We start from the raw sequence: 26,864 nt of genomic DNA, 5'->3' as shown, positions 1-26,864 counted from the left end.
AGATGCGTAGGTTAGAGGGATTAGTGGGTAAATATATGAGGGTAGGACCTGGGTGGGATTGTGGTCGGTGCAGACTCGATGGGCCGAATGGCCTCCTTCTGCACTGTAGGGTTTCTATGATTTCTATGATTTCTATGATGACACTTTTCCCAGACTGCTTCACTGCAATACTGATTGCAAGGCTGTTCTTCCCAGGTTGCGTCACTACGCTGCAGACTGCAAGGACACACTTCCCAGACTGCTTAACTACGATGCTGATTGCAAGGAGACTCGCCTCAGAGTGTTTTACTACAATGCTGGCTGGGAGGAGCTGCTTCCAAGACTGCATCACTATGCTGCTGACTGCAAGGACACTCTTCCCAGATTGCTTCACATGGTTGCTAACAGCAAGGACACTCTTCCCAGACTGCTTCACGACGCTGCTGACTGGAAGGACACGCTTCCCAGACTGCTTCACTATGCTCCTGACTGCAATGACATTCTTCCCAGGTTGCGTCACTACGCTGCAGACTGCAAGGGCAGTCTTCCCAGACTGCTTCACTGCGATGCTGACTGCAAGGGCAGTCTTCCCAGACTGCTTCACTGCGATGCTGACTGCAAGGGCAGTCTTCCCAGACTGCTTCACTGCGATGCTGACTGCAAGGGCAGTCTTCCCAGACTGCTTCACTGCGATGCTGACTGCAAGGGCAGTCTTCCCAGACTGCTTCACTGCGATGCTGACTGCAAGGACACTCTTCCCAGACTGCTTCACTGCGATGCTGACTGCAAGGGCAGTCTTCCCAGACTGCTTCACTGCGATGCTGACTGCAAGGGCAGTCTTCCCAGACTGCTTCACTGCGATGCTGACTGCAAGGGCAGTCTTCCCAGATTGCTTAACTACGACGCTGATTGCGAGGAGACTTGTCCCAGAGTGCTTTACTACAATGATGGCTGGGAGGAGGTGCTTCCCAGATTCATTCACTACGCTGCTGACTTGGAGGGCCGAAGGGCCTGTTTCCTGTGCTGTACTGTTCTTTTGACTGCAAGGACACTCTTCCCAGACTGCATCACTAGGATGCTAACAGCAAGGACACTCTTCCCAGTCTACTTCAATATGATGTTGGCTGCAGGGACACTCTTCCCAGACTGCTTCACTATGACGCTGATTGCGAGAAATCTCTTCCCAGACTGCTTCGCTACGCTGCTGACTGCAAGGACACACTTTCCAGATTACTTCACTATGCTGCTGACTACAAGGACACTCTTCTCAGACTGCTTCACTGACCTGCTAACTGCAAAGACATTCTTCCCAGACTGCTTCACTACAATGCTGACTGCAAGGAGACTCTTCCCAGACTGCTTCAATACGCTGCTGACTGCAAGGATACTCTTCCCTGACTGCTTCACTATGATGCTGACTGCAAGGACACTCTTCTCAGATTGCTTCACTAGGTTGCTAACAGCAAGGACACACTTCCCAGACTGCTTCACTATGCTGCTGACTGGAAGGACACTCTTCCCAGGCTGCTTCACTCTGCTGTTAACTGCAAGGACACTCTTCCCAGATTACTTCACTACACTGCTGACTGCAAGGACACTCTTCCCAGACTGCTTCACTACGCTGCTGGCTGCGAGGAGACTCATCCCAGAGTGCTTCACTGCAATGCTGACTGCGAGGAGACTCTTCCCAGACTGCTTCACTATGCCGCTGACTGCAAGGACACGCTTCCCAGCCTGCTTCACTTGGCTGCTAAAAGCAAATACACTCTGTCCAGACTGCTTCAATACGATGCTGACTGCAAGGGTACTCTTCTCAGACTGTTTCACTGCGATGCTGACTGCAAGAATGCTGACTGAAGCCCTGACTGCTTCACTGCAGTCTGCAAGGACACTCTTCCCAGACTGCTTCAATATGATGCCAACAGCAAGGACACTTTTCCCAGACTGCTTTACTGCAATGCTGCCTGCAAGGCCATTCTTCCCAGATTGCATCACTACGCTGCAGACAGCAAGGCACTCTTCCCAGACTGCTTCACTATGATGCTGACTGCAGGGACATACTTCCCAGATTGCTCCACCACGATGCTAACCGCAAGGACACTCTCCTCAGACTGCTTCAATATGATGCTCACTGCAAGGCACTCTTCCCAGACTGCTTCAATATGATGCTGACTGCAAGGACACTCTTCCCAGAATGCTTCACTACGCTGCTGACTGCAAGGCCATTCTTCCCAGAATGCTTCACTACGCTGCTGACTGCAAGGCCATTCTTCCCAGAATGCTTCACTACGCTGCTGACTGCAAGGCCATTCTTCCCAGAATGCTTCACTACGCTGCTGACTGCAAGGACACTTTTCCCACACTGCTTCACTGCAAAGCTGTCTGCAAATACACTCTCCCCAGTTGCTTCACTACGCTGCTGACTGCAAGGACACTCTTCCCAGACTGTTTCAATACGATGCTGACTGCAAGGACACTCTTCCCAGACTGTTTTGCGACTATGCTAACTGCAAGGACACTCTTCCCAGACTGCTTCACTACGATGATAACTGCAAGGACACTCTACCCAGGTTGATTCATTGTGATGCTGACTGCAAGGACACTCTTCCCAGACTGCTTAACTACGATGCTGGCTGGGAGGAGGTGCATCCCAGACTGATTCACTACGCTGCTGACTGCAAGGAGACTCTTCCCAGACTGCCTGAATACGATGTTGACTGCAAGGACGCTCTTCCCTGACTGCTTCAATATGATGTTGACTGCAGGGACACTCTTCCCAGACTGCTTCACTATGCTCCTGACTGCAAGGACACTCTTCCCAGACTGCTTTAATACGATGCTGACTGCAAGGAAACTCTTCCCAGACTGCTTCACTATGCTCCTGACTGCAAGGACACTCTACCCAGACTGCTTCATTTGGCTGCTAACCACAAGGACCCGTTTCCCAGACTGCTTCACTTGGCTGCTAACAGCAAATACACTCTGTCCAGACGGCTTCAATACGATGCTGACTGCAAGGACACTCTTCTCAGACTGTTTCACTGCGATGCTGACTGCAAGAATGCTGACTGAAGCCCAGACTGCTTCACTGCAATGTGCAAGGACACACTTCCCAAACTGCTTCAATATGATGCTAACTGCAAGGACACTTTTCCCAGACTGCTTCACTGCAATACTGACTGCAAGGCCATTCTTCCCAGGTTGCGTCACTACGCTGCAGACTGCAGGGACACTCTGCCTATAGGATATGGATAGGCTGGAAATTTGGGCAAAGAAATGGCAGATGGAGTTCAATCCTGATAAATGCGAAGTGATGCATTTTGGTAGAAATAATGTAGGGAGGAGCTATACGATAAATGGCAGAACCATAAAGGGTGTAGATACACAGAGGGACCTGGGTGTGCAAGTCCACAGATCCTTGAAGGTGACGTCACAGGTGGAGGTGGTGGTGAAGAAGGCATATGGCATGCTTGCCTTTATAGGACGGGGCGTAGAGTATAAAAGTTGGGGTCTGATGTTGCAGATGTATAGAACGTTGGTTCAGCCGCATTTGGAGTACTGCGTCCAGTTCTGGTCGCCACACTACCAGAAGGACGTGGAGGCTTTGGAGAGAGTACAGAGGAGGTTTACCAGGATGTTGCCTGGTATGGAGGGGCTTAGTTATGAGGAGAGATTGGGTAAACTGGGGTTGTTCTCACTGGAAAGACGGAGGATGAGGGGAGACTTAATAGAGGTGTATAAAATTATGAAAGGCATAGATAGGGTGAACGGTGGGAAGCTTTTCCCCAGGTCGGTGGTGACGTTCACGAGGGGTCATAGGTTCAAGGTGAAGGGGGGGGGGGGGGAGGTTTAACACAGATATCAGCAGGACATATTTTACACAGAGGGTGGTGGGGGCCTGGAATGCGCTGCCAGGCAAGGTGGTGGAGGCGGACACACTGGGAACGTTTAAGACTTATCTAGACAGCCATATGAACGGAGTGGGAATGGAGGGATACAAAAGAATGGTCTAGTTTGGACCAGGGAGCGGCACGGGCTTGGAGGGCCGAAGGGCCTGTACCTGTGCTGTATTGTTCTTTGTTCTTGTTGCCCAGACTGGTTCACTATGATGCTGACTGCAGGGACATTCTTCCCAGATTGCCTCACTGCGCTACTGACTGCAAGGACACTCATCCCAGACTGCTTCACTATGATGCTGACTGCAGGGACATTCTTCCCAGACCGCTTCACTATGACGCTGATTGCGAGAAAACTCTTCCCAGACTGCTTCGCTATGCTGCTGACTGCAAGGACATTCTTCCCAGACTGCTTCTTCCCTGCTGCTGTCAGACTTTTGAATGGACTTATCTTGCATTAAGTTGATCTTTCTCTACATCCTAGCTATGAGTGTAACACTACATTCTGCACTCTCTCATTTCCCTCTCTATGAATGGTATGCTTTGGCCGTATAGCATGCAAGAAGCAATACTTTTCACTGTATGTTAATACATGTTACAATAATAAATCAAATCAAACCAAATCACAAGAAAGACAAACAAGATCCAAGCTGACATGATGTATTACACCCATCTTGGGCTTGATCTTTCACTTCATCTTAGCCATGACGCCAAGATGGCTTTGAAAATTGCAGCAGGCTATGCCTCGATTAAACCTCATCGGTTACCCTGATCATGGACTCGACCTAGCCTGGGAGATCAAAGTACCTGATCACTGACTCACCTCTGCCATCATTCCCAGACTGCTTTGCTGTCACGCTGGCTGTGAGGACCCCATTCCCAGACTACTTCCTGGCGACCCTGACCGTGAGGACACTCTGCCCAGACTGCTTTCCGGTGACTGCAATAATTTGCATTTACATAATGTCTCTAATTCACAGTTCGGTGTCAAACCTACACAGAAGGAAGGTGGGGTAGTGGGTGGGCAGGTGAGGTGTCATACCAACAGTTTGTTGTGATCTTCCAAGTATCCGAGTACTAATTTATATTTTCATGTTATTTATGTACAATCAGAATTAATGGAACTAAAATTGCCGGAGCATTGTCAAACAACAACGCTGCCAAGCAAAGGAGAGGGATAAACAAAAGCTTGATCTAAGATGTCAGCAAAGTGCCTCTAAATGGAGCAGAGAGAGTTCAGAGGGGGAAAGGTTTAGGGCGGGAAATCCAGGACTTATAGACAAGACAGCTGAAGGCATGGACACCAAAAGTGGAATAATTAAAATCAGACATGTGTATGAGATCAAGATCTGAGGAGCAACATAGGGTTGCAGGGCTGGAGCTGGCTACGGAAAATCAATGAGGAATTTGAAAACAAAGATGATTAAATTAAAGTGATGATGCCTCTGGCCAAGGTCATTTCGAGTCCCGCAACATATGAGAGATCGTGGAAGACGTGCCCATGTCTACATTAACGGGGATGAAGTGGAAATGATCAAAGCTTCAAGTCTCGAGGTGTCCAGATTACCAACAACCTGTCCTGGTCCCTCCACTCTGACACTATAGTTAAGAAATCCCACCAATGCCTCTAATTTCTCAGGAGGCTAAGGATATTTGGCATGTCCGCTTTGACTCTCACCAACCTTTACAGATGCACCATGGAAAGCATCCTTTCCAGATGTATCACAGCTTGGTATGATTCCTGCTCTGATTAGGACCACAAGAAACTACAAAGAGTTGTGAACGAAGCCCAGTCCATCATATAAACCAGCTTCCCATCCATTGACTCTGTCTACACTTCCCACTGCCTCGGAAAAGCAGGCGACATAATTAAGGACCCCATGCATCCCGGACATACTCTTTTCCACCTTCTCCCCTCGGGAAAAAGATACAAAAGTCTGAGATAACGTACCAACCAACTCAAGAACAGCTTCTTCCCTGCTGCCATCAGACTTTTGAATGGACATACCTTATAATATATATATATAGTAAAAGAATGATTAGGGTAAGATTAGGGCCAGTCAGGGACAGTAGTGGGAAGTTGTGCGTGGAGTCTGAAGAGATAGGAGAGGCACTAAATGAATATTTTTCGTCGGTATTCACACTGGAGAGGGACAGTGTTGTCGAGGGGAGAACTGAGATGCAGGCTGTTGGACTGGATGGGATTGATGTTCATAAGGAGGAGGTGTTAGCAATTCTGGAAAGGGTAAAAATAGATAAGTCCCCTGGGCCGGATGGGATTTATCCTAGGATTCTCTGGGAGGCTAGAGAGGAGATTGCAGAGCCTTTAATCTTTGTGTCGTCATTGTCTACAGGAATAGTGCCAGAAGACTGGAGGATAGCAAATGTTGTCCCCTTGTTCAAGAAGGGGAGTAGGGACAACCCTGGTAATTATAGACCGGTGAGCCTTACTTCTGTTGTGGGCAAAGTATTGGAAAGGATTATAAGAGATAGGATTGATAATCACCTAGAAAGGAATAATTTGATTAGGGATAGTCAGCACGGTTTTGTGAAGGGTAGGTTGTGCCTCACAAACCTTATTGAGTTTTTTGAGGTGACCAAAGAAGTGGATGAGGGTAAAGCGGTTGATGTGGTGTATATGGATTTCAGCAAAGCGTTTGATAAGGTTCCCCATGGTAAGCTTTTGCAGAAAATACAGACACATGAGATTGAGGGCGATTTAGTGGTTTGGATCAGGAATTGGCTAGCTGTAAGAAAACAGAGGGTGGTGGTTGATGGGAAATATTCATCCTGGAGTTCAGTTACTAGTGGTGTACCACAAGGATCTGTTTTGGGGCCACTGCTGTTTGTCATTTTTATTAATGACCTGGATGAGGGCGTGGAAGGATCGATTAGTAAATTTGCGGATGACACAAAAGTCGGTGGAGTTGTAGACAGTGCGGAGGGAAGTGGCAGGTTACAGAGGGACATAGATAAGCCGCAGAGCTGGGCTGAGAGGTGGCAATTAGAGTTGAGTGCGGAAAAGTGTGAGGTGATTCACTTTGGAAGGAGTAACAGGAATACAGAGTACTGGGCTAATGGTAAGATACTTGGTAGTGTGGATGAACAGAGGGATCTGGGTGTCCATGTGCATAGATCCCTGAAAGTTGGCACCCAGGTTGATAGGGTTGTTAAGAAGGCGTACGGTGTGTTAGCTTTTATTGGGAGAGGGATTGAGTTTCGGAGCCAGGAGGTCATGCTGCAACTGTACAAAACTCTGGTTCGGCCGCATTTGGAGTATTGCGTACTGTTCTGGTCGCCGTATTATAAGAAAGATGTGGAAGTGTTGGAAAGGGTGCAGAGGAGATTTACCAGGATGTTGCCTGGTATGGTGGGAAAATCGTATGAGGAAAGGCCGAGGGGCTTGAGGTTGTTTTCGTTAGAGAGAAGAAGGTTAAGAGGTGACTTAATAGAGGCATACAAGATGATCAGAGGATTAGATAGGGTGGATAGTGAGAGCCTTTTTCCTCGGATGGTGATGGCTAGCACGAGGGGACATAGCTTTAAATTGAGGGGTGAGAGATATAGGACAGATGTCAGAGGTAGGTTCTTTACTCAGAGAGTAGTAAGGGTGTGGAATGCCCTGCCTGCAGCAGTAGTGGACTCATCAACATTAAGAGCATTCAAATGGTTATTGGATAAACATATGGATGATATTGGAATAGTGTAGATTAGATGGGCTTTAGATTCACTGGTCGGCGCAACATCGAGGGCCGAAGGGCCTGTACTGCGCTGTAATGTTCTATGTTCTATATCAAGTTGATCTTTCTCTACACCCTAGCTATGACCGTAACACTTCATTCTGCAGCCTCTCCTTTCCTTCCCTATGTACGGTGTACTTTGTCTGTATAGTATGCAAGAAACAATACTTTTCACACTATAATAGTACATGTGAAAATAATAAATCAAATCAAAAATGTCAAATCACCTAACCACTCTATCATGTTTCATGACTGTTGTCACTTTATTAGATTTACCTTAGATGTAATTTTGTATACATCTCAACAATTATTTTCTGATGTATCCATCAGTGTCAGTTCAAACAATTAGATGGTTGGTTGCAATCATCATCGAATAGAAGTTAATGAGGTCAACAAAAACATAATTTGATTCTAGCCTCTTGAGCATCCCCAACTTTAATCACTCCACCATAGATAGCCACACCTATGGCTGCCTAGGTGCTATATATAGCTGCTTGGGCTTCAAACTCTGGAAGTCCCTCCCTACATTTCTCTGCCTCTCTCTCTACCTTACTTTCAGCTGTAAGAAACCCCATTAAATCTCCCTCTTTGAGCATGCTTTCAGTCATTACACATTTGGCCCAGTATCATATTTTGTTTTACAATGCCCCAGTGAAGTGCCTTGGGACATGTTAGTTATAGAAATGTAATTTAATGTTCCTAAAACTCCTCTGTTCGAAGGAGAATGACACCAGCTAATATCTCCACTTAACTGAAGTCCTTAAGCCTTGTTATGATTTAAGTAAATCTCTTCTGCATAAAAGCAAATTACTGTGCACTCCTCTGCATTCCCAACAAGACTGGACATACTTTAAAGAGTTTGGTGTTCACAATTTGAAACAATGCTATAACAAGAGCAACCAGAAGGACCACCTGAAAAACCAGAGAGGTTGCCAGAATGTCTAGTTTACACACAAAATCTTTCTATTCAGGAATGACTTAGCAAGAAGTGTTAAATGCAGTAGACACACTGGGATATTGATACATGGTAACCACACAGTGAATTAAAATGGTGAATCACTAAATGTGACAGCTGGTAAACAAAAATTGTGGTCATAATAAAGAGGACTGTGACTAAGACTTTAAACTAGAAAGACAGGAAGAGATATCTGTTGGAACTAACACAAACCCAAAGGTAAAAAAAAAGATGAAAAGAAAGATCAGAACAAAGTAAGGAATAAGGGTAACATTAACATTCACTTAGAAGTCTCACAACACCAGGTTAAAGTCCAACAGGTTTATTGTCCAACAGGCTTTAACCTGGTGTTGTGAGACTTCTAACTGTGCCCACCCCAGTCCAAAGCCGACATCTCCACAGGTTAGGTGCACTGACCCGAACAGTCGCTGGACTGTGGCGATTAGGGGAATTTTACAGTAACTTCATTGCAGTGTTAATGCAAGCCTTACTTGTGACTAATAAATAAACTTTACACATCATGATTAACATTCAGAGAGCAGGAACAGTTACTGAACATAATTATAAAATTACTTCAAGATAAAATAAGATAAATAAATTGCCAGTACAGCAATGAGCATGGCATCTGAATCAATGCAGAAAACTGGGGGAGGGAGAGGAGCCCAAGGTCGTGATGCATATAGGTACTGCTGACATAGGTAGGAAGAGGGAAGGGGTCATGAAAAGAGAATATAGGGAGTTGGGTAGACAGCTGAGAAAGAGGAATGCAAAGGTAGTAATCTCGGGATTGCTGCCTGTGCCGCGGGAGAGTGAGAACAGGAATCGGTGGAGAATTAATGCGTGGCTGAGGGACTGGAGCAAGGGACAAGGATTTGGGTACTTGGATCATTGGGACCTCTTTAGGGGCAGGTGTGACCTGTTTAAAAAAGACGGGTGGCACTTGAATCCCAGGGGGACCAATATCCTGGCGGGAAGGTTGGCTAAGGCTACTGGTGAGACTTTAAACTAGAAAGGTTGGGGGGAGGGAATCGAAATGAGGGGACTGAGAGCGAGGAGGTTAGCTCGCAAATAGATAAGGAATGTAGACAGGGTAAGAGGGAGGTTAGACGAGTGAGGGAGAAGGGAAGTGCTCAGGCTGAAGGTCTGAGATGTGTCTATTTTAATGCCAGGAGTGTAGTGAATAAAGTGGATGAGCTTGGAGCGTGGATTGCTGCTTCGAATTGTGATGTGGTGGCCATTACGGAGACTTGGATGTCTCAGGGACAGGACTGGGTGCTTCAGGTGCCGGGTTTTAGATGTTTCAGGAAGGACAGGGAGGGAGGCAAGAGAGGGGGGGGAGTGGCACTGTTGATCAGGGATAGTGTCACGGCTGTAGAGAAGGTGGACGCCGTGGAGGGACTGACTACGGAATCTCTGTGGGTGGAGGTTAGGAACAGGAAGGGGTCGGTAACTTTGCTGGGTGTTTTCTATAGGCCGCCCAATAGTAACAGAGATGTTGAGGAGCAGATGGGGAAACAGATCCTGGAGAGATGTAGGAATAACAGAGTTGTCGTGATGGGAGATTTTAATTTCCCAAACATAGATTGGAATATCCCTAGGGCTAGGGGTTTGGATGGAGAGGAGTTTGTTAGGTGTGTCCAGGAGAGTTTCCTGACACAGTATGTGGATAAGCCTACTAGAGGAGAGGCTGTTCTTGATCTGGTGCTGGCTAATGAACCTGGACAGGTGGAGGATCTCTCGGTGGGTGAGCATCTTGGGGATAGCGATCATAATTCTATCTCCTTCACGATAGCATTGGAAAGAGATAGGGTCAGGCAGGCTAGGAAAGTGTTTCTCTGGAGTAAAGGGAAATACAGTGTCATCAGGGAGGAAATTAGACGGGTAAATTGGAAGGAGGCATTCTTGGGGAAAAGTACCGAAGGAAAGTGGAGGATTTTCAAGGAATGTTTGTCTGGAGCTCTGCATGACAACGTTCCGATGAGACAGGGGGGTGTTGGTAGGGTACGGGAACCGTGGTGCACGAAGGTTGTGATGAACCTGGTGAATAAGAAAAGAGAGGCGTACAGAAGGTTCAGAGAGCTAGGAGGTGTTAAGGATTTAGAGGAGTATACGCGATGTAGGAAGGAGCTTAAGAAGGAAATTAGGAGAGCGAGAAGGGGTCATGAGAAGACCTTGGCGGGTAAGATTAAGGAGAATCCCAAGGCTTTCTACAAATATGTCAAGAGTAAAAGGATGAGATGTGAAGGCATAGGACCCTTAAAAGGTGAAGGGGGAAAAGTTTGTGCGGAACCGTTAGAAATGGCGGAGCTGCTTAATGAATACTTTACCTCGGTATTCACGGTGGAAAGGGATCTGGGTGGTTGTACTGCTGGATTGCGGAGGACAGAAAGGATCGAGCATGTGGACATAAAGAAAGAGGATGTGTTGGAACTATTGAATGGCATCAAGGTTGGTAAGTCGCCGGGACCGGATGGGATGTACCCCAGGTTACTGTGGGAGGCGAGGGAGGAGATTGCGGAGCCTTTGGCGATGATCTTTGCATCGTCGATGGAGACGGGAGAGGTTCCGGAGGATTGGAGGATTGCGGATGTGGTCCCTATATTCAAGAAAGGGAACAGGGACAGCCCGGGAAATTACCGACCGGTGAGTCTAACCTCAGTGGTTGGTAAGTTGATGGAGAGGATCCTGAGAGACAGGATTTATGATCATCTAGAGAAGTTTAGTATGATCAAAAGTAGTCAGCACGGCTTTGTCAGGGGCAGGTCGTGCCTTACGAGCCTGGTTGAGTTCTTTGAAAATGTGACCAAGCACATTGACGAAGGAAGAGCGGTGGATGTGGTCTATATGGACTTCAGCAAAGCGTTCGATAAGGTCCCCCATGCAAGACTTCTTGAGAAAGTGAGAGGGCATGGGATCCAAGGGGCTGTTGCCTTGTGGATCCAGAACTGGCTTGCCTGCAGAAGGCAGAGAGTGGCTGTGGAGGGGTCTTTCTCTGCATGGAGGTCAGTGACCAGTGGAGTGCCCCAGGGATCTGTTCTGGGACCCTTGCTGTTTGTCATTTTCATAAATGACCTGGATGAGGAAGTGGAGGGATGGGTTGGTAAGTTTGCTGACGACACCAAGGTAGGTGGTGTTGTGGATAGTTTGGAGGGATGTCAGAAGTTGCAGCGAGACATAGATAGAATGCAAGACTGGGCGGAGAAGTGGCAGATGGACTTCAACCCGGATAAGTGTGTAGTGATCCATTTTGGCAGATCCAATGGGATGGAGCAGCAGTATAAAATGAAGGGTACCATTCTTAGCAGTGTAGAGGATCAGAAGGACCTTGGGGTCCGGGTCCATAGGACTCTTAAATCGGCCTCGCAGGTGGAGGATGCGGTCAAGAAGGCGTATGGCGTACTGGCCTTCATTAATCGAGGGATTGAGTTTAGGAGTCGGGAGATAATGCTGCAGCTTTATAGGACCCTGGTTAGACCCCACTTGGAGTACTGCGCGCAGTTCTGGTCACCTCATTACAGGAAAGATGTTGAAGCCATTGAAAGGGTGCAGAGGAGATTTACAAGGATGTTGCCTGGATTGGGGGGCATGCCTTATGAGGATAGGTTGAGGGAGCTTGGTCTCTTCTCCCTGGAGAGACGAAGGATGAGAGGTGACCTGATAGAGGTTTACAAGATGTTGAGGGGTCTGGATAGGGTGGACTCTCAGAGGCTATTTCCAAGGGCTGAAATGGTTGCTACGAGGGGACACAGGTTTAAGGTGCTGGGGGGTAGGTACAGGGGGGATGTCAGGGGTAAGTTTTTCACTCAGAGGGTGGTGGGTGAGTGGAATTGGCTGACGTCGGTGGTGGTGGAGGCAAACTCGTTGGGGTCTTTTAAGAGACTTCTGGATGAGTACATGGGATTTAATGGGATTGAGGGCTATAGATAGGCCTAGAGGTGGGGATGTGATCGGCGCAACTTGTGGGCCGAAGGGCCTGTTTGTGCTGTGGCTTTCTATGTTCTATGTTCTATAATTCAGAGAGAGACACCACACAACCCTGCCACAGCAACCTCTGCAAGACGTGCCGGATCATTGACACGGATGCCATTCGTCTCACGTGAGACCACCATCCACCAGGTACACGGTACATACTCTTGTGACTCGGCCAACGTTGTCTACCTGATACGCTGCAGGAAAGGATGTGCCGAGGCATGGTACATAGAATCATAGAATCCCTACAGTACAGAAAGAGGCCATTTGGCCCATCGAGTCTGCACCAACCACAATTCCACCCAGGCCCTACCCCCATATCCCTACATATTTACCCACTAATCCCGCCAACCTACGCATCCCAGGACACTAAGGGGCAATTTTAGCACGGCCAATCAACCTAACCCGCACATCTTTGGACTGTGGGAGGAAACCGGAGCACCTGGAGGAAACCCATGCAGGCACGAGGAGAATGTGCAAACTCCACACAGACAGTGACCCAAGCCGGGAATCGAACTCAGGTCACTGGAGCTGTGAAGCAGCAGTGCTAACCACTGTGCTACCGTGCCGCCCCTATCTGTACATTGGCAAGACCATGCAGACACTACGACAACGAATGAATGGACAGCGCTCGACAATCACCAGGCAGGAGTGCTCCCTTGCTGTCGGGGAACACTTCAGCAGTCACGGGCATTCAGCCTCTGATTTTCGGGTAAGCATTCTCCAAGGTAGCCTTCACGACACACGACAACGCAGAATCGTCGAGCAAAACCTAAGAGCCAAGTTCCGCACACGAGGCCTCAACCAGGATCTTGGGTTCATGTCACACTATCTGTAACCCCACGACATGCCTGGGCTTGCAAAATCTCACTAACTGTCCTGGCTTGAGACAATTTACACCTCTTTAACCTGTGCTTAATCCTCTCTCCACTCGCATTATCTGTACCTGTAAAGACCTGATTACCTGTTAAGACTCGCATTCCAACCATTATCTTGTAAATTGAGTCTGTACCTAAATGTCCCCTGTTTGTGAACCCAACTCTTTACTCACCTGATGAAGGAGCAGTGCTCCAAAAGTTGTGCTACCAAATAAACCTGTTGGACTTTAACCTGGTGTTGAGACTTCTCAGAGAGAGGAGCCAGATGTAGTAGGGCTAACAGAAACTTTGCTACTTAAAAAATAAGAGGGAAGCTAAATATTTCAGGTTATAACATTATTCGAAAGGATAGGGAAGGGGGGGAAGGGGGAGAAAGGATGCGATAACTCACCTAACTAGAGATAATACAATAGCAATAGAAAAAAAGGACATAACCACCATAGCTAAGAAATTGATTATGCTGGTATATTCAACAGGCATCCTAATTTAATAATGGAAAGGAAGAAATAAGTAAGCAAATTTATGAAATGGTTGGAAAACATTGAATAATTGCCCTGGGAGATTTCAACTACCCAACCTCATTGTTCCACTGGATCAAGCTGAGAGGGAGTGATTGGAGGCAGCAGTGCTGGTGAGAGATTAATTGAATTGTTTATTTATTTAATTAGTCAGCTAGTGTGTGTTTTATTTTGGCCTTTACTTTTGCAGCAGTATTTTAAGTTTAAAGTGAAAGCTATAAGTGGGCTGCTAAGGAGTATGGGAAGGGTTTTTTAAGCGCGTGAAGTATAAAAGGTAGGCTGCAGTATACAGCGGGCAGCGTCGGGAGCGGGCAGTGGAGTGCGTGGGAAGCAGAGTGTGAGCTATAAGGCTTTGGCTCACAGGGCTTGAGTGCGTGGGAAGCAGAGTGTGAGCTATAAGGCTTTGGCTCACAGGGCTTGAGTGCGTGGGAAGCAGAGTGTGAGCTATAAGGCTTTGGCTCACAGGGCTTAGGCAGAAAGGGCGAGCAGAGGTGAGTTTAAATCCATTTCTGCACTTTCTACCTGGTACTGGCAAGGTATCTAGAGGGGATGGGTGTGCAGGCAGTGCTATGTTCCTCTTGCACTATGTTTGAGGTGAGGGACGACGACAGTGTCCCTGCTGATTACATCTGTGGGAAGTGCACCCATCTGCAGCTCCTCCAAAACCATGTTAGGGAACTGGAGCTGGAGTTGGATGAACTTAGGATCATTAGGGACGCAGAGGTGGCCATAGCCAGAAGCTTTAGGAATACAGTTACTCCGAGGAATGAAAACAGATGGGTGACGGTGAGAGGGGCTGGGAGGAAGCAGTCCGTGCAGGGATCCCCGGTGGTCGTTCCCCTTAGCAACAAGTATTCCGCTTTGGATACGGTTGAGGGGGATGACATACCAGTGGTGAGCCGCAGTGAGAGGATCTCCAGCACTGTGTCCGTCTCTGTGGCTCGGGAGGGTAAGGGGCAGAGCGGGAGGGCAATAGTTATTGGGGATTCGTTAGAGGGATAGATAGGAGGTTCTGTGGCAGCAAAAGAGACTCACGGATGGTATGTTGCCTACCGGATGCCAAGGTCCATGACGTCTCAGACCGTGTTTTCCGGATTCTGAAGGGGGAGGGGAAACAGTCACAAGTCGTGGTACACATTGGTACCAATGACATAGGTAAGAGAAGGGACGGGGATTTAAAGCAGGAATTTCTGGAGCTGGGCTGGAAGCTGAGAGCCAAGACAAAACATGTGGTCATCTCTGGTACGTTGCCGGTGCCACGTGATAGCGAGTTGAGGAACAGGGAGAGAGTGCAGATAAACATGTGGTTGCAGGGATGGTGTAGGAGGGAGGGCTTCAGATACTTGGATAATTGGAACACATTCTGGGGAAGGTGGGACCTGTACAAACAGGACGGGGTGCACCTGAACCAGAGGGGCACCAATATCCTAGGAGGGAAATTTGATACGGCTCTTCAGGGGGGTTTAAACTAATTTGTCAGGGGAGTGGGAAAAGGAGTTGTAGTCCAGAAGTCAGTGAGGGTGGTGAGGTATTGGGGAAGGTATCAGGGTCAAGGGTGGGTACCGGTAGACAGGAAGGTGGGTTGAAGTACTTCAATGCAAGGAGCATCCGGAACAAGGTAGATGAACTTGGGGCGTGGATTGGTACTTGGGACTACGATGTTGTGGCCATTACGGAGACGTGGGTAGAACAAGGACAGGAATGGTTGTTGGACGTTCCGGGGTATGGATGTTTCACTAAGTGTAGGGAAGCTGGTAAAAGAGTTGGAGGAGTGGCATTGTTAATCAAAGATAGTTTACCGGCTGCGGAAAGGCACTTCGAGGGGGATCTGCACACTGAGGTAATATGGGCCGAGGTTAGAAATAGGAAAGGAGCGGTCACGTTGTTAGGAGTTTACTATAGGCCCCCAAATAGTAATAGAGATGTGGAGGAAGAAATTGCTAAGCAGATTATGGATATGTGTGGGGGTCACAGGGTAGTTGTTATGGGGGACTTTAACTTTCCAAATATTGATTGGAACCTTTGTAGGTCAAATAGTTCAGATGGGGCAGTTTTTGTGCAGTGTGTGCAGGAGGGTTTCCTGACACAATATGTGGATAGGCCGACAAGAGGTGAGGCCACATTGGATTTGGTAATGGGAAATGAACCAGGCCAAGTGTTAGATTTGGTTGTGGGAGAGCACTTTGGAGATAGTGACCACAATTCGGTGTCTTTTGTTATTGCAATGGAGAGGGATAGGGCCGTACAGCAGGACAAGGTTTACAATTGGGGGAGAGGTAATTATGATGCGATTAGGCAAGAATTAGGGGGCATAAGTTGGGAACAGAAACTGTCAGAGAAAGAAACTAATGAAAAGTGGAACTTTTTCAAGGAACAAATACTGGATGTCCTTGGTAGGTATGTCCCGGTCAGGCAGGGAGGAAATGGCCGAGTGAGGGAACCATGGTTCACGAAAGAGGTGGAATGTCTTGTGAAAAGGAAGAGGGAAGCTTTTGTAGGGATGAGGAAACAAGGTTCAGATGGCTCGATTGAGGGTTACAAGTTAGCAAGGAATGAGCTGAAAAAGGGGCTTAAGAGAGCTAGGAGGGGACACGAGAAGTCCTTGGTGGGTCGGATCAAGGAAAACCCCAAGGCTTTTTACTCTTATGTGAGGAATAAAAGAATGACCAGGGTGAGGTTAGGGCCGGTCAAGGACAGTAGTGGGAACTTGTGTATGGAGTCAGTAAAGATAGGCGAGGTGATGAATGAATACTTTTCTTCAGTGTTCACCAAGGAGAGGGGTCATGTTTTTGAGGAAGAGAAGGTGTTACAGGCTAATAGGCTGGAGGAAATAGATGTTCGGAGGGAGGATGTCCTGGCAGTTTTGAATAAACTGAAGGTCGATAAGTCCCCTGGGCCTGATGAAATGTATCCTAGGATTCTTTGGATGGCAAGGGATGAGATTGCAGAGCCTTTGGCTTTGATCTTTGGGTCCTCGCTGTCCACGGGGATGGTGCCAGAGGACTGGAGAATGGCGAATGTTGTTCCTCTGTTTAAGAAAGGGAATAGAAATGACCCTGGTAATTATAGACCGGTTAGTCTTACTTCGGTGGTTGGTAAATTGATGGAAAAGGTCCTTAGAGATGGGATTTACGACCATTTAGAAAGATGCGGATTAATCCGGGATAGTCAGCACGGATTCGTGAAGGGCAAGTCGTGTCTCACAAATTTGATAGAATTTTTTGAGGAGGTAACTAAGTGTGTTGATGAAGGTAGGGCAGTTGATGTCATATACATGGATTTTAGTAAGGCGTTTGATAAGGTCCCCCCATGGTCGGCTTATGATGAAAGTGAGGAGGTGTGGGATAGAGGGGAAGTTGGCCGATTGGATAGGTAACTGGCTGTCTGATCGAAGACAGAGGGTGGTGGTCGATGGAAAATTTTCGGATTGGAGGCAGGTTGCTAGCGGAGTGCCGCAGGGATCAGTGCTTGGTCCTCTGCTCTTTGTGATTTTTATTAATGACTTAGAGGAGGGGGCTGAAGGGTGGATCAGTAAATTTGCTGATGACACCAAGATTGGTGGAGTAGTGGATGAGGTGGAGGGCTGTTGTAGGCTGCAAAGAGTCATAGATAGGATGCAAAGCTGGGCTGAAAAATGGCAAATGGAGTTTAACCCTGATAAATGTGAGGTGATTCATTTTGGTAGGACTAATTTAAATGTGGATTACAGGGTCAAAGGTAGGGTTCTGAAGACTGTGGAGGAGCAGAGAGATCTTGGGGTCCATATCCACAGATCTCTAAAGGTTGCCACTCAAGTGGATAGAGCTGTGAAGAAGGCCTATAGTGTGTTAGCTTTTATTAACAGGGGGTTGGAGTTTAAGAGCCGAGGGGTTATGCTGCAACTGTACAGGACCTTGGTGGGACCACATTTGGAATATTGTGTGCAGTTCTGGTCACCTCACTATAAGGAGGATGTGGAAGCGCTGGAAAGAGTGCAGAGGAGATTTACCAGGATGCTGCCTGGTTTGGAGGGTAGGTCTTATGAGGAAAGATTGAGGGAGCTAGGGCTGTTCTCTCTGGAGCGGAGGAGGCTGAGGGGAGACTTAATAGAGGTTTATAAAATGATGAAGGGAATAGATAGAGTGAACGTTCAAAGACTATTTCCTCGGGTGGATGGAGCTATTACAAGGGGGCATAACTATAGGGTTCGTGGTGGGAGATATAGGAAGGATATCAGAGGTAGGTTCTTTACACAGAGAGTGGTTGGGGTGTGGAATGGACTGCCTGCAGTGATAGTGGCGTCAGACACTTTAGGAACATTTAAGCGGTTATTGGATAGGCACATGGAGCGCACCAGGATGATAGGGAGTGGGATAGCTTGATCTTGGTTTCAGATAAAGCTCGGCAGAACATCGTGGGCCGAAGGGCCTGTTCTGTGCTGTACTGTTCTATGTTCCAACCTCTAACCTCTGTCAAGAGGAGGTGGGAAAGCAGAATTAAGTTTTTAATAATGTGCATAGGACTTCTTTCTTACTGTTACAACAATGGGGGAAAAACGTGGAGTCATTCGAAAATATTGGACTTTAAAATTATCTGAGCCGTATATTTTTTTTAATGGACACTAAGGGCTCTATTTACCATTTTGATTCAAAGTGCTGGGCGGACTTGAAACTGGGAGTGTTTCAGATCCGACTTTTAGACCCGTTCTCAGGCGCCCCTATACGCATTCTGCCTGAAAAAATATCAGTGATTCTGAATTGCGCTGCACAAGTCTATGGGTGGGGCTTAACATGTCCAAAACCCTGCAGCTCCGATTGGCGCCTCCAACTGCGCATGCGCAGACAAAAAATGATAATGCCGCTCCCCTGCCACATTGCTCCTGGGCCAAATAATGCTTCTCCCTGGCCCCCACATACATTGCTCCATCCCCCCAACATTACTGACCCCCTTAACCTCCCAGCCCCTCCACCCCTTCCCGCCCACCGATTTCAGGCAGACTGGCAGCAGACCCTCCCCTTCCCCTCCACTGATCTCAGGCAGAGTGGCAGCAGACCCCCCTTCCCCCCACCCCCACCGATTTCAAGCAGAGAGCTCTCAGCTGCTAGGAACCTACCTCCTCACTAACTGGAGCACCCAAATTGGACTTTTATGGAGCATGTCTGTTTCACGCCGATTCTGGATCAAGACAGGGCCTGCACACGATTGCAGGCAAAAGAATGGAAATCTCCAGCGAACCACAGAACACCAAAGCCAAAGAATCAACTATTCATCAGAAGTCAACTGTTCATCCAGCCATCACAGTCACAAAGCATCATCTTCTACTCCTCACAACGCAAGGACTTTTGTATAACAATTTGTTTATATTTATTTCTAATCCGTATAAATGTGAATGCATGTGCTTTACCATTTCTCCTTACCCTTTTTTAGTAGTTAATAAACTTACTTTATCTTAGAATCATAGAATCCCTACATTTCAGAAGAGGCCATTTGGCCCATCAAGTCTGCACCAATTCTCCAACAGAGTACCTTAGCCAGGCCCTCTCCCCCAACTATTCCTGTAACCCTGGACATTTTTTAAAAAATCATGGCTAATCTATCTAACCTACACATCTTTGGCACTAAGGGGCAATTTAGCATGGCCAATTCACCTAACCCGCACATCTTTAGATTATGGGCGGAAACCAGGGCACCCGGAAGAAACCCAAACAGACATGGGGACAACATACAAACTCCATACAGACAATCACCCAAGGCCGGAATTGAACCCGGTCCCTGAAGTTGTGAGACAGCACTGCTAACCACTGTGCCACCTTGCCGTCCAACTTAACTTCTTAACTCAAGAATTTGTTGAATTGGCTCCTTTTTAAACATATCTATTGGGTCTGCGAAATGTATCCAAGGGAAAGAGAATCTTGTTAGACGAAACCTTAAGATAAAAGCAAATTACTGCGGATGCTGGAATCGGAAACAAAAACAGAAAATGCTGTAAAATCTCAACAGGCCTTTTGATTTGATTTGATTTAATTTGATTTATTATTGTCACACGTATTAGCATACAGTGAGAAGTATTATTTCTTGCGCTCTATACAGACAAAGCATACCATTCATCGAGAAGGAAATGAGAGAGTGCAGAATGTAGTGTTACAGTCATAGCTAGGGTGTAGAGAAAGATTAACTTAATGCAAGGTAAGTCCATTGAAAAGTCTGACGGCAGCAGGAAGAAGCTGTTCTTGAGTCAGTTGGTACGTGACCTCAGACTTGTGTATCTTTTTCCCGATATAAGAAGGTGGAAGAGAGAATGTCTGGGGTGTGTGGGGTCCTTAATTATGCTGGCTGCTTTGCCGAGGCAGCGGGAAGTCAATGGATGGGAGGCTGGTTTGCGTGATGGACTGAGCTACATTCACAACCTTTGGTAGCTTCTTACGGTCTTGGGCAGAGCAGGAGCCATACCAAGCTGTGATGCAACCAGAAAGAATGCTTTCTATGGTGCATCTGTAAAAGTTGGTGAGAGTCGTAGCTGACATGCCAAATTTCAGCAGCTGTGGGAAGAGAATGGAGCCAACGTTTCGAGTCTGGCTGATCTTTCATCAGAGCTACCAGCAGAGGGTGGGCTAAATAAAGACATGGAGCCAGTCATCCCTCCTCACCTGGGTTTGCGACAATCAGGGGTTATCCCAGCCAGACAGTAGCAATTGAGCGGTCTCACCCAGATCAATAACTTTTGGGGAACCCCACTCAGTACTCAAGAAACCCAACAAGAGAGGAATTGTTCCTAGGTCTAGTAACAAGAAATAAACCATCTCAGATCCAAGAAGTAAGTGCAGGGAAACATTTAGGCAATAGCAATCACAGTACAAGTAGGTTCAAAGTAATGACTATCAAAGAAATAAGCAACTAAAGACCAAAGTAATAGATTACAAAACAAATAATTTTCAGCGAATGAGAAGGAACTAGGAAACTAGATAAAATGTTATTTAGAGAAAGATAGTATAAAAGAAAGAAATATTTACAAAGGTGATCAATAGTGTTCAGGAGAAATTAGTTTTGCAGTTTAACGAATAATGAAACACAATGGATGAGTAAAGATATTTAAACTAAAGAAAGGAGCATAACTTTATTATTCATGCATAAAAGAACATTAAAAAGACATATGAAGAGGTTATGAAATAAATCAATAAATAATTAGGAAGGCAAAGAGAAACTGTAAAAATAAACAATCAAGGAACTATATTCACAAACACAAAAATAACAAAGGAAAGTCACAATAGTGCCAGTAAGGGACGTACAAGATAAACTCAGAAGTAATGAGTGAACTGGAAGAAATGTTTAACTTTGCCTCAGTTGAAAAAAAGACATTTAAGATAGTGTTAGGATACAAGAGCAGAAATCCCAAAGTATGTTATGAAGCCCAACTAGACCCCAAAAGTTTTATTTTCTATTCTGGCATTACGGCGAGCATCGGGGGGGGGGATTCTCCCAAAAGTGCTGAATTGGTGGGAAAACTGTTCGAGATCACAACCTGAAGCTCCCCACTCTGTGCAATGCAGAGGTCCCAATCGTGAATATCATTAAAACCCCGGGGGAGGGGGCCTATTCGCGCCGAAGTCTGACAGTTCCGGAACTCTGCGCATGCGCAGTGGCTCTGATCTGTCAGTTTCCCCATTTGCTGGCCAGCTCAATCGCTGGCCATCCCAAGACTCCCCGCAGTGCTGCCCCTCCAACCCCCCCACGGCCAGGTCGCGGCCCCCACAAAAATTCCCTGGGCCAGCCCTGAACCCCCCCCCCCCGGAGTACCCTCATGTCCTGCCCACACCCCCAACAGTGACGATCTCCCCACCCCACTCACCCCAGCAGACCCCCCCCACCCCAGCAGACCACCAAACCCCAGCCCACCCCAATCGCTGGCTTCCCTCCATCCCAGACCAACCCCATGCAGAGTGCCAACGGGGCCCCCCCCACCCCATCAATCGCCCCTAGGCCCCGCCCCTTGGCACTGCCCGATGCCCAATGGGCAGTGCCTAGGTGCCCCCAGGCACGGACACTTTGTCCCTTGGGCAGCACCAGGGGCACAGATTGGCACTGCCAGGGTGCTCACACCCAGGGGGCACCACCTGCCATCACCTGACCCCCTGGGGGGCCCTGATTGCCCCCCTTCATTCCGGCAGGGTCTCCTGCTAGTTCCCCGAACGTGGGGAGCTACTCTAAACTCCGCCGGAATAAAGTACTCCTGACAGGGTGGGAGATGTCAACAGGCTCGGCAAGTTCCGTACCGGGCCCAATAATCACATGCAAAATATATTTAAATTACATTAAAAAAAGATTCAAATTACTTACCTCTCTTTCCGCCGGTTTCCAGCACAGTCTTAACTGGGACTGTTCTCCGGCTCTGGGAGACGGCATGCGTTCCCGACGCACGCGCGAATCCCGCGAAATGGCCAACACGTGATTCTCCGGACTGGACCTGCCAGAAAAGTTGTGGGTCGTGATGGGAGGATCGGGCCCAAGGTGTTTCACTACAGGTGTGATTCTATTGACACACTACGAAGCTTATATCAAAGTATACTTCATTTTAACACTGCAATTTCACTATAACAAATGAAATAGCTTAACACTTGCCAATTGAACAATACTTTTAAACATACAAGATACAGTTCTTAACTGCTAATATATCTTTTATTAGTTCTAATCCAAGCAATATTTCCCTTTTAGACTTAAACGTCTCTTCAAAATCAGTTAGCAAGCTACAGACTTATGTACTTGTCCTTGTTAACAGTCGTAGAGCCTTTGAAAATCTTTGGAGAAAGAGAGACACCTGTCTTTCGACAGCCCCAAACAGCAGCCTCCAGAGAGAGAGCCAGAGACACCTCCTGCTTCTTTCAGGATCAGGCAGAAACTGACTGTTTTACAATAAAAGCGAACTGTATTTTCCCTGCAAACTCAGCTCCGCCCATTCACAAGGCTCTTTCTCTTGTCAATCAACCTAATAAAAACCCTGCTCTGAAACCCCAGAGGAAAAACCAAAATAAACAAAAATGCATTAACTCAGATTAAAACAAACACATCCCTAACTAAAACCAGTCATTAGCCTGTATTTTCAGCCTGTGAGCTGATTGGCGCAGATAAATTGGCATCAGGTACAACAGAGCTGAATTCAAAACATGCCCCTCACAAGAAACATGACACAAATACATTTCTTAAAAGGCACAGTATCATCACAATAGAAGGTGGCTAGATCATTGATAAACTAGTTAAAATGAGAGAAGATAGAATCCCTGGCCTGGGCATGTACATCCATGCAAATCAAAAGAATCTAGTGATGAGACAGCCAAGTACTACTTATACAGGGAATCAAGTTCCTCAGACAAGGGACTAGTGCCAGAAGACTGGCAGACAGCTTTTTTATATTTAAAAAAGGAGGTAGAACAAATTCAAGGAACCACCGACCAGTTTTATAATGTTTGTGGTAGGGGGGTTAAAAAGGAATCTTTGCTGAGAAATGGAATAGAAAAACACAGAAATGAATAATCTAATAATTGCAGTCAGCACAATTTTAGAAAAGAAGTTCCTGCTTGACCGAACTTACTGATTTTTTTTGAAATGGTAACAGAAAGAACAGGTAAAAAAAAATATTACATTTCCACAATGACATTATGTGCTCAGGAGCTTTACAACCACTGGTGTCATTAAGGAAATGCAGCAGCCAATTTCTACACAGCAAGCTTCCATTAAAAAAAGTAGTAGAGGCGGGTACAACTTTATCTTTTAAAAAGCATTTAGACAGTTATATGGCAAAGATAGGTATAGAGGGATACCAAACATGGGTAACTGGGAATAGCTTAGTGGTAAAAACTGGGCGACATGGACAAGTAAGACTGAAGGGCCCGTCTCCATGCTGTAAACCTCTGATTCTAAACAGCGACATGATAACGACCAGATAAACTGTTCCTTTTAAAGTGATATTGAATAAGGGATAAATATTGGGCAAGATACAAAGGATAACTCCCTGATCTTTGAAGTAGTACCATGGGATCTTCAACTTCTATCTGAAAGAACAGGTGGGCCTACATTTAAAATCTCATCCAAAACGGTGCAACATTCTTTCAGTTTCATACTGGACTATCAATCTAGATTGTTGTGAAGTCTCTGAAGTGAGCTCACAACATTGTGGTTCAGAGGCAAGAGAGCTATCAGCTGAATCACAGTTGACAGTATTATTTGGATCTTCAAACAGCCTTCCAAAAGAGACAACATAATATCTAGTGACTAAAGTCAGAGTATGGCCAGCCAAACGAGTAGCACAGTGTTAGCATTGCTGCCTCACAGCGCCAGGGATCCAGATTCAATTCCAGCCTTATGTGACTGCGTGGAGTTTGCAGGTTTTCCCTGTGTCTACATGGGTTTCCTCCGGGTGCTCTAGTTTCCTCCCACAGTCCAAAGATGTGTGCGTTAGGTTGATTGGCCATTCTAAATTGCCCCTTAGTGTCAGGGAGATTGCAGGTTAAATACGTGAGGTTCTGAGGATAGGGCCTGTTGTCAGTAATTGATCGGGATTGTTGTCAGTGCAGGCTCAATGGGCCGAATGGCCTCCTTCTGCACTGTGGGAATTCTATGATTTTATAATTCTATGATAATAATGCCCCTGGTGTTAAGGGTAAGATCCTGGCATGGATAAAGGATTGGCTGACTGGCAGAAAGTGGGGATAAAGGGGTCTTTTTCAGGATGGCAGTCGGTAACTAGTGGTGTGCCTCAGGGGTCAGTGCTGGGACCACAACTTTTCACAATATACATTAACAATTTGGAGGAAGAAACTGAAGGCACTATTGCTAAGTTTGCAGATGATACAAAGATATGTAGAGGGACAGGTAGTATTGAGGAAACAGGGGGGGCTGCAGAGGGACTTGGACAGGTCAGGAGAGTGGGCAAAGAAGTGGCAGATGGAATACAATGTGGAAAAGTGTGAGGTTATGCATTTTGGAAGGAGGAATGGAGACATAGACTATTTTCTAAATGGAAAAATGCTTCGGAAATCAGAAACACAAAGGGACTTGGGAGTCATTGTTCAAGATTCTCTTAAGGTTAATGTGCAGGTTCAGTCGGCAGTTAGGAAGGCAAATGCAATGTTAGCATTCATGTCAAGAGGGCTAGGATACAAGAGCAAGGATGTACTTCTGAGGCTGTATAAGGCTTTGGTCAGACCACATTTGGAGTATTGTGCGCAGTTTTGGGCTCCATATCTAAGGAAGGATGTGCTGGCCTTGGAAAGGGTCCAGAGGAGGTTCACAAGAATGATCCCTGGAATGAAGAGCCTGTCGTATGAGGAACGGTTGAGGACTCTGGGTCTGTACACGTTGGAGTTTAGAAGGATGAGGGGGGATCTTATTGAAACTTACAGGATACTGCGAGGCCCGGATAGAGTGGATGTGGAAAGGGTGTTTCCACTAGTAGGAAAAACTAGAACCAGAGGGCACAATCTCAGGCTGAAGGGACGATCTTTTAAAACAGAGGTGAGGAGGAATTTCTTCAGCCAGAGAGTGGTGAATCTGTGGAACTCTTTGCCGCAGAAGGCTGTGGAGGCCAGGTCATTGAGTGTCTTTAAGACAGAGATAGATAGGTTTTTGATTAATAAGGGGGTCAGAGGTTATGGGGAAAAGGCAGGAGAATGGGGATGAGAAAAATATCAGCCATGATTGAATGGCGGAGCAGATTCAATGGGCCAAGTGGCCTAATTCTGCCCCTATGTCTTATGGTCTTATAATAAGACGGCTACAAAACACAAAAAGGCCATAAAAAAAACCAAAAACTGAGGACAGAAGAAGAAATTTCAATCGGAAGGTCTCTGTTGGGAGAACTCCGCTATGAGAGTTGCACAAAAGAAATAGACTTGGATACTGAAGTGGAACATCTGCAGATGTATCACAATAAAAGGAACTAACAGGAAGGCACATCCATCCAATTCAAAACAAAATCTGATCAACAAGTTCCAAGTGATAAGAAATTTGTTTGAGCGTCTAAATTTGATTGAATTTTTCGAGGAGGTGACTAGGTGTGTAGATTAGAACAGTTTTATGTAATGTACATGGACTTCAGTCAGGCTTCTGACAAGGTCCTGCATGGTACTCTGGTCGGGTAGAAAGCTGTTCAAAGGGATTCAAATATGGGGTTCCGAGAAAGAAAAGGACAACTTGGTTGAGTTTAGTGCATTTATTCCTGTCACAAGTAAGTTTACATTAACACGGCAATGAAGTTACTGTGAAAATTCCCAAATCGCCACACTCCGGCACCACTGAGGGAGCATTTAGCATGGCCATTGCACCTAACCTGCACATCGTTTAGACTGTGGGAGGAAACCGGAGCACCCAGCGGAAACCCACACAGACACTGGGAGAATGTGCAGACTCCGCACAGACAGTGACCTAAGCCAGGAACCGAAGCCGGGTCCCTGGCGCTGTGAGGCAGCAGTACTAACCACTGTGCCTCACCACAGATTGTGATAGCACACTCATTTGGAGAGGAAAGGGTGATTGGAGATGGGATGGTAGTTTGCAAAGACAGAGAGTGTCAAGGTCTAGCTTTTGGAAGAAATGGGTGATGACAGTATATTTGAACAGGAGGAAGACAGTAGCAGAGGAGAGAAAGCCATCAACAACATCAGCTACATGGGAGCCAGGAAGGGACGGTGGGTATGCAGTTTAGTCAGAGTAAAATTGTGGGAATAAGAGGTTGGTCTAATGGTTAAGATAAGCTCAGAGGGGGCCTGTGGGGAGACAGAAGAGAAACCAGAGAAAAATGTGAAAGTTCAGGGCTAGGGCATTGTGCTCTCCTCCTGATACCTCCAATATCATCAGGTGGTCACACCAGGGCCACGGGAGGAGGCCAAGTGGGTGACAGCCAGGAAGGGTAAAACACGGGTGATTGAGAGCACCCCGGTGGAAGTGCCCTACACAACAAG

General features: G+C 46.7%; 1 protein-coding gene across 14 annotated transcripts in view; it reads right to left on the bottom strand.

The window, feature by feature from the left end:
- mlip (muscular LMNA-interacting protein) overlaps nt 1-26,864 on the bottom strand; it is a 204,200-nt gene that overhangs the window by 156,889 nt on the left and 20,447 nt on the right. For 9 of the 14 annotated variants that reach the window (XR_013497792.1, XR_013497793.1, XM_078213270.1 and 6 more), the window contains one exon: nt 22,249-22,375. The exons of the other annotated variants lie outside the window; for them this stretch is intronic. Coding sequence is in view for 7 of the 9 variants with exons in the window: in XM_078213270.1 (XP_078069396.1) it covers nt 22,249-22,375 (127 nt within the window). In the remaining 2 variants the exon portion in view is untranslated. The remainder of the gene's footprint in view (nt 1-22,248; nt 22,376-26,864) is intronic. 14 annotated transcript variants of the gene reach the window in all.

This window comes from Mustelus asterias, chromosome 5 (genome assembly GCF_964213995.1).
Source record: "Mustelus asterias chromosome 5, sMusAst1.hap1.1, whole genome shotgun sequence".
In the NCBI taxonomy this organism is placed as follows: Eukaryota; Metazoa; Chordata; class Chondrichthyes; order Carcharhiniformes; family Triakidae; genus Mustelus; species Mustelus asterias.
The sequence above is the reverse complement of the archived record's forward strand: the minus strand, read 5'-3'. Positions and strand labels throughout refer to the sequence as shown.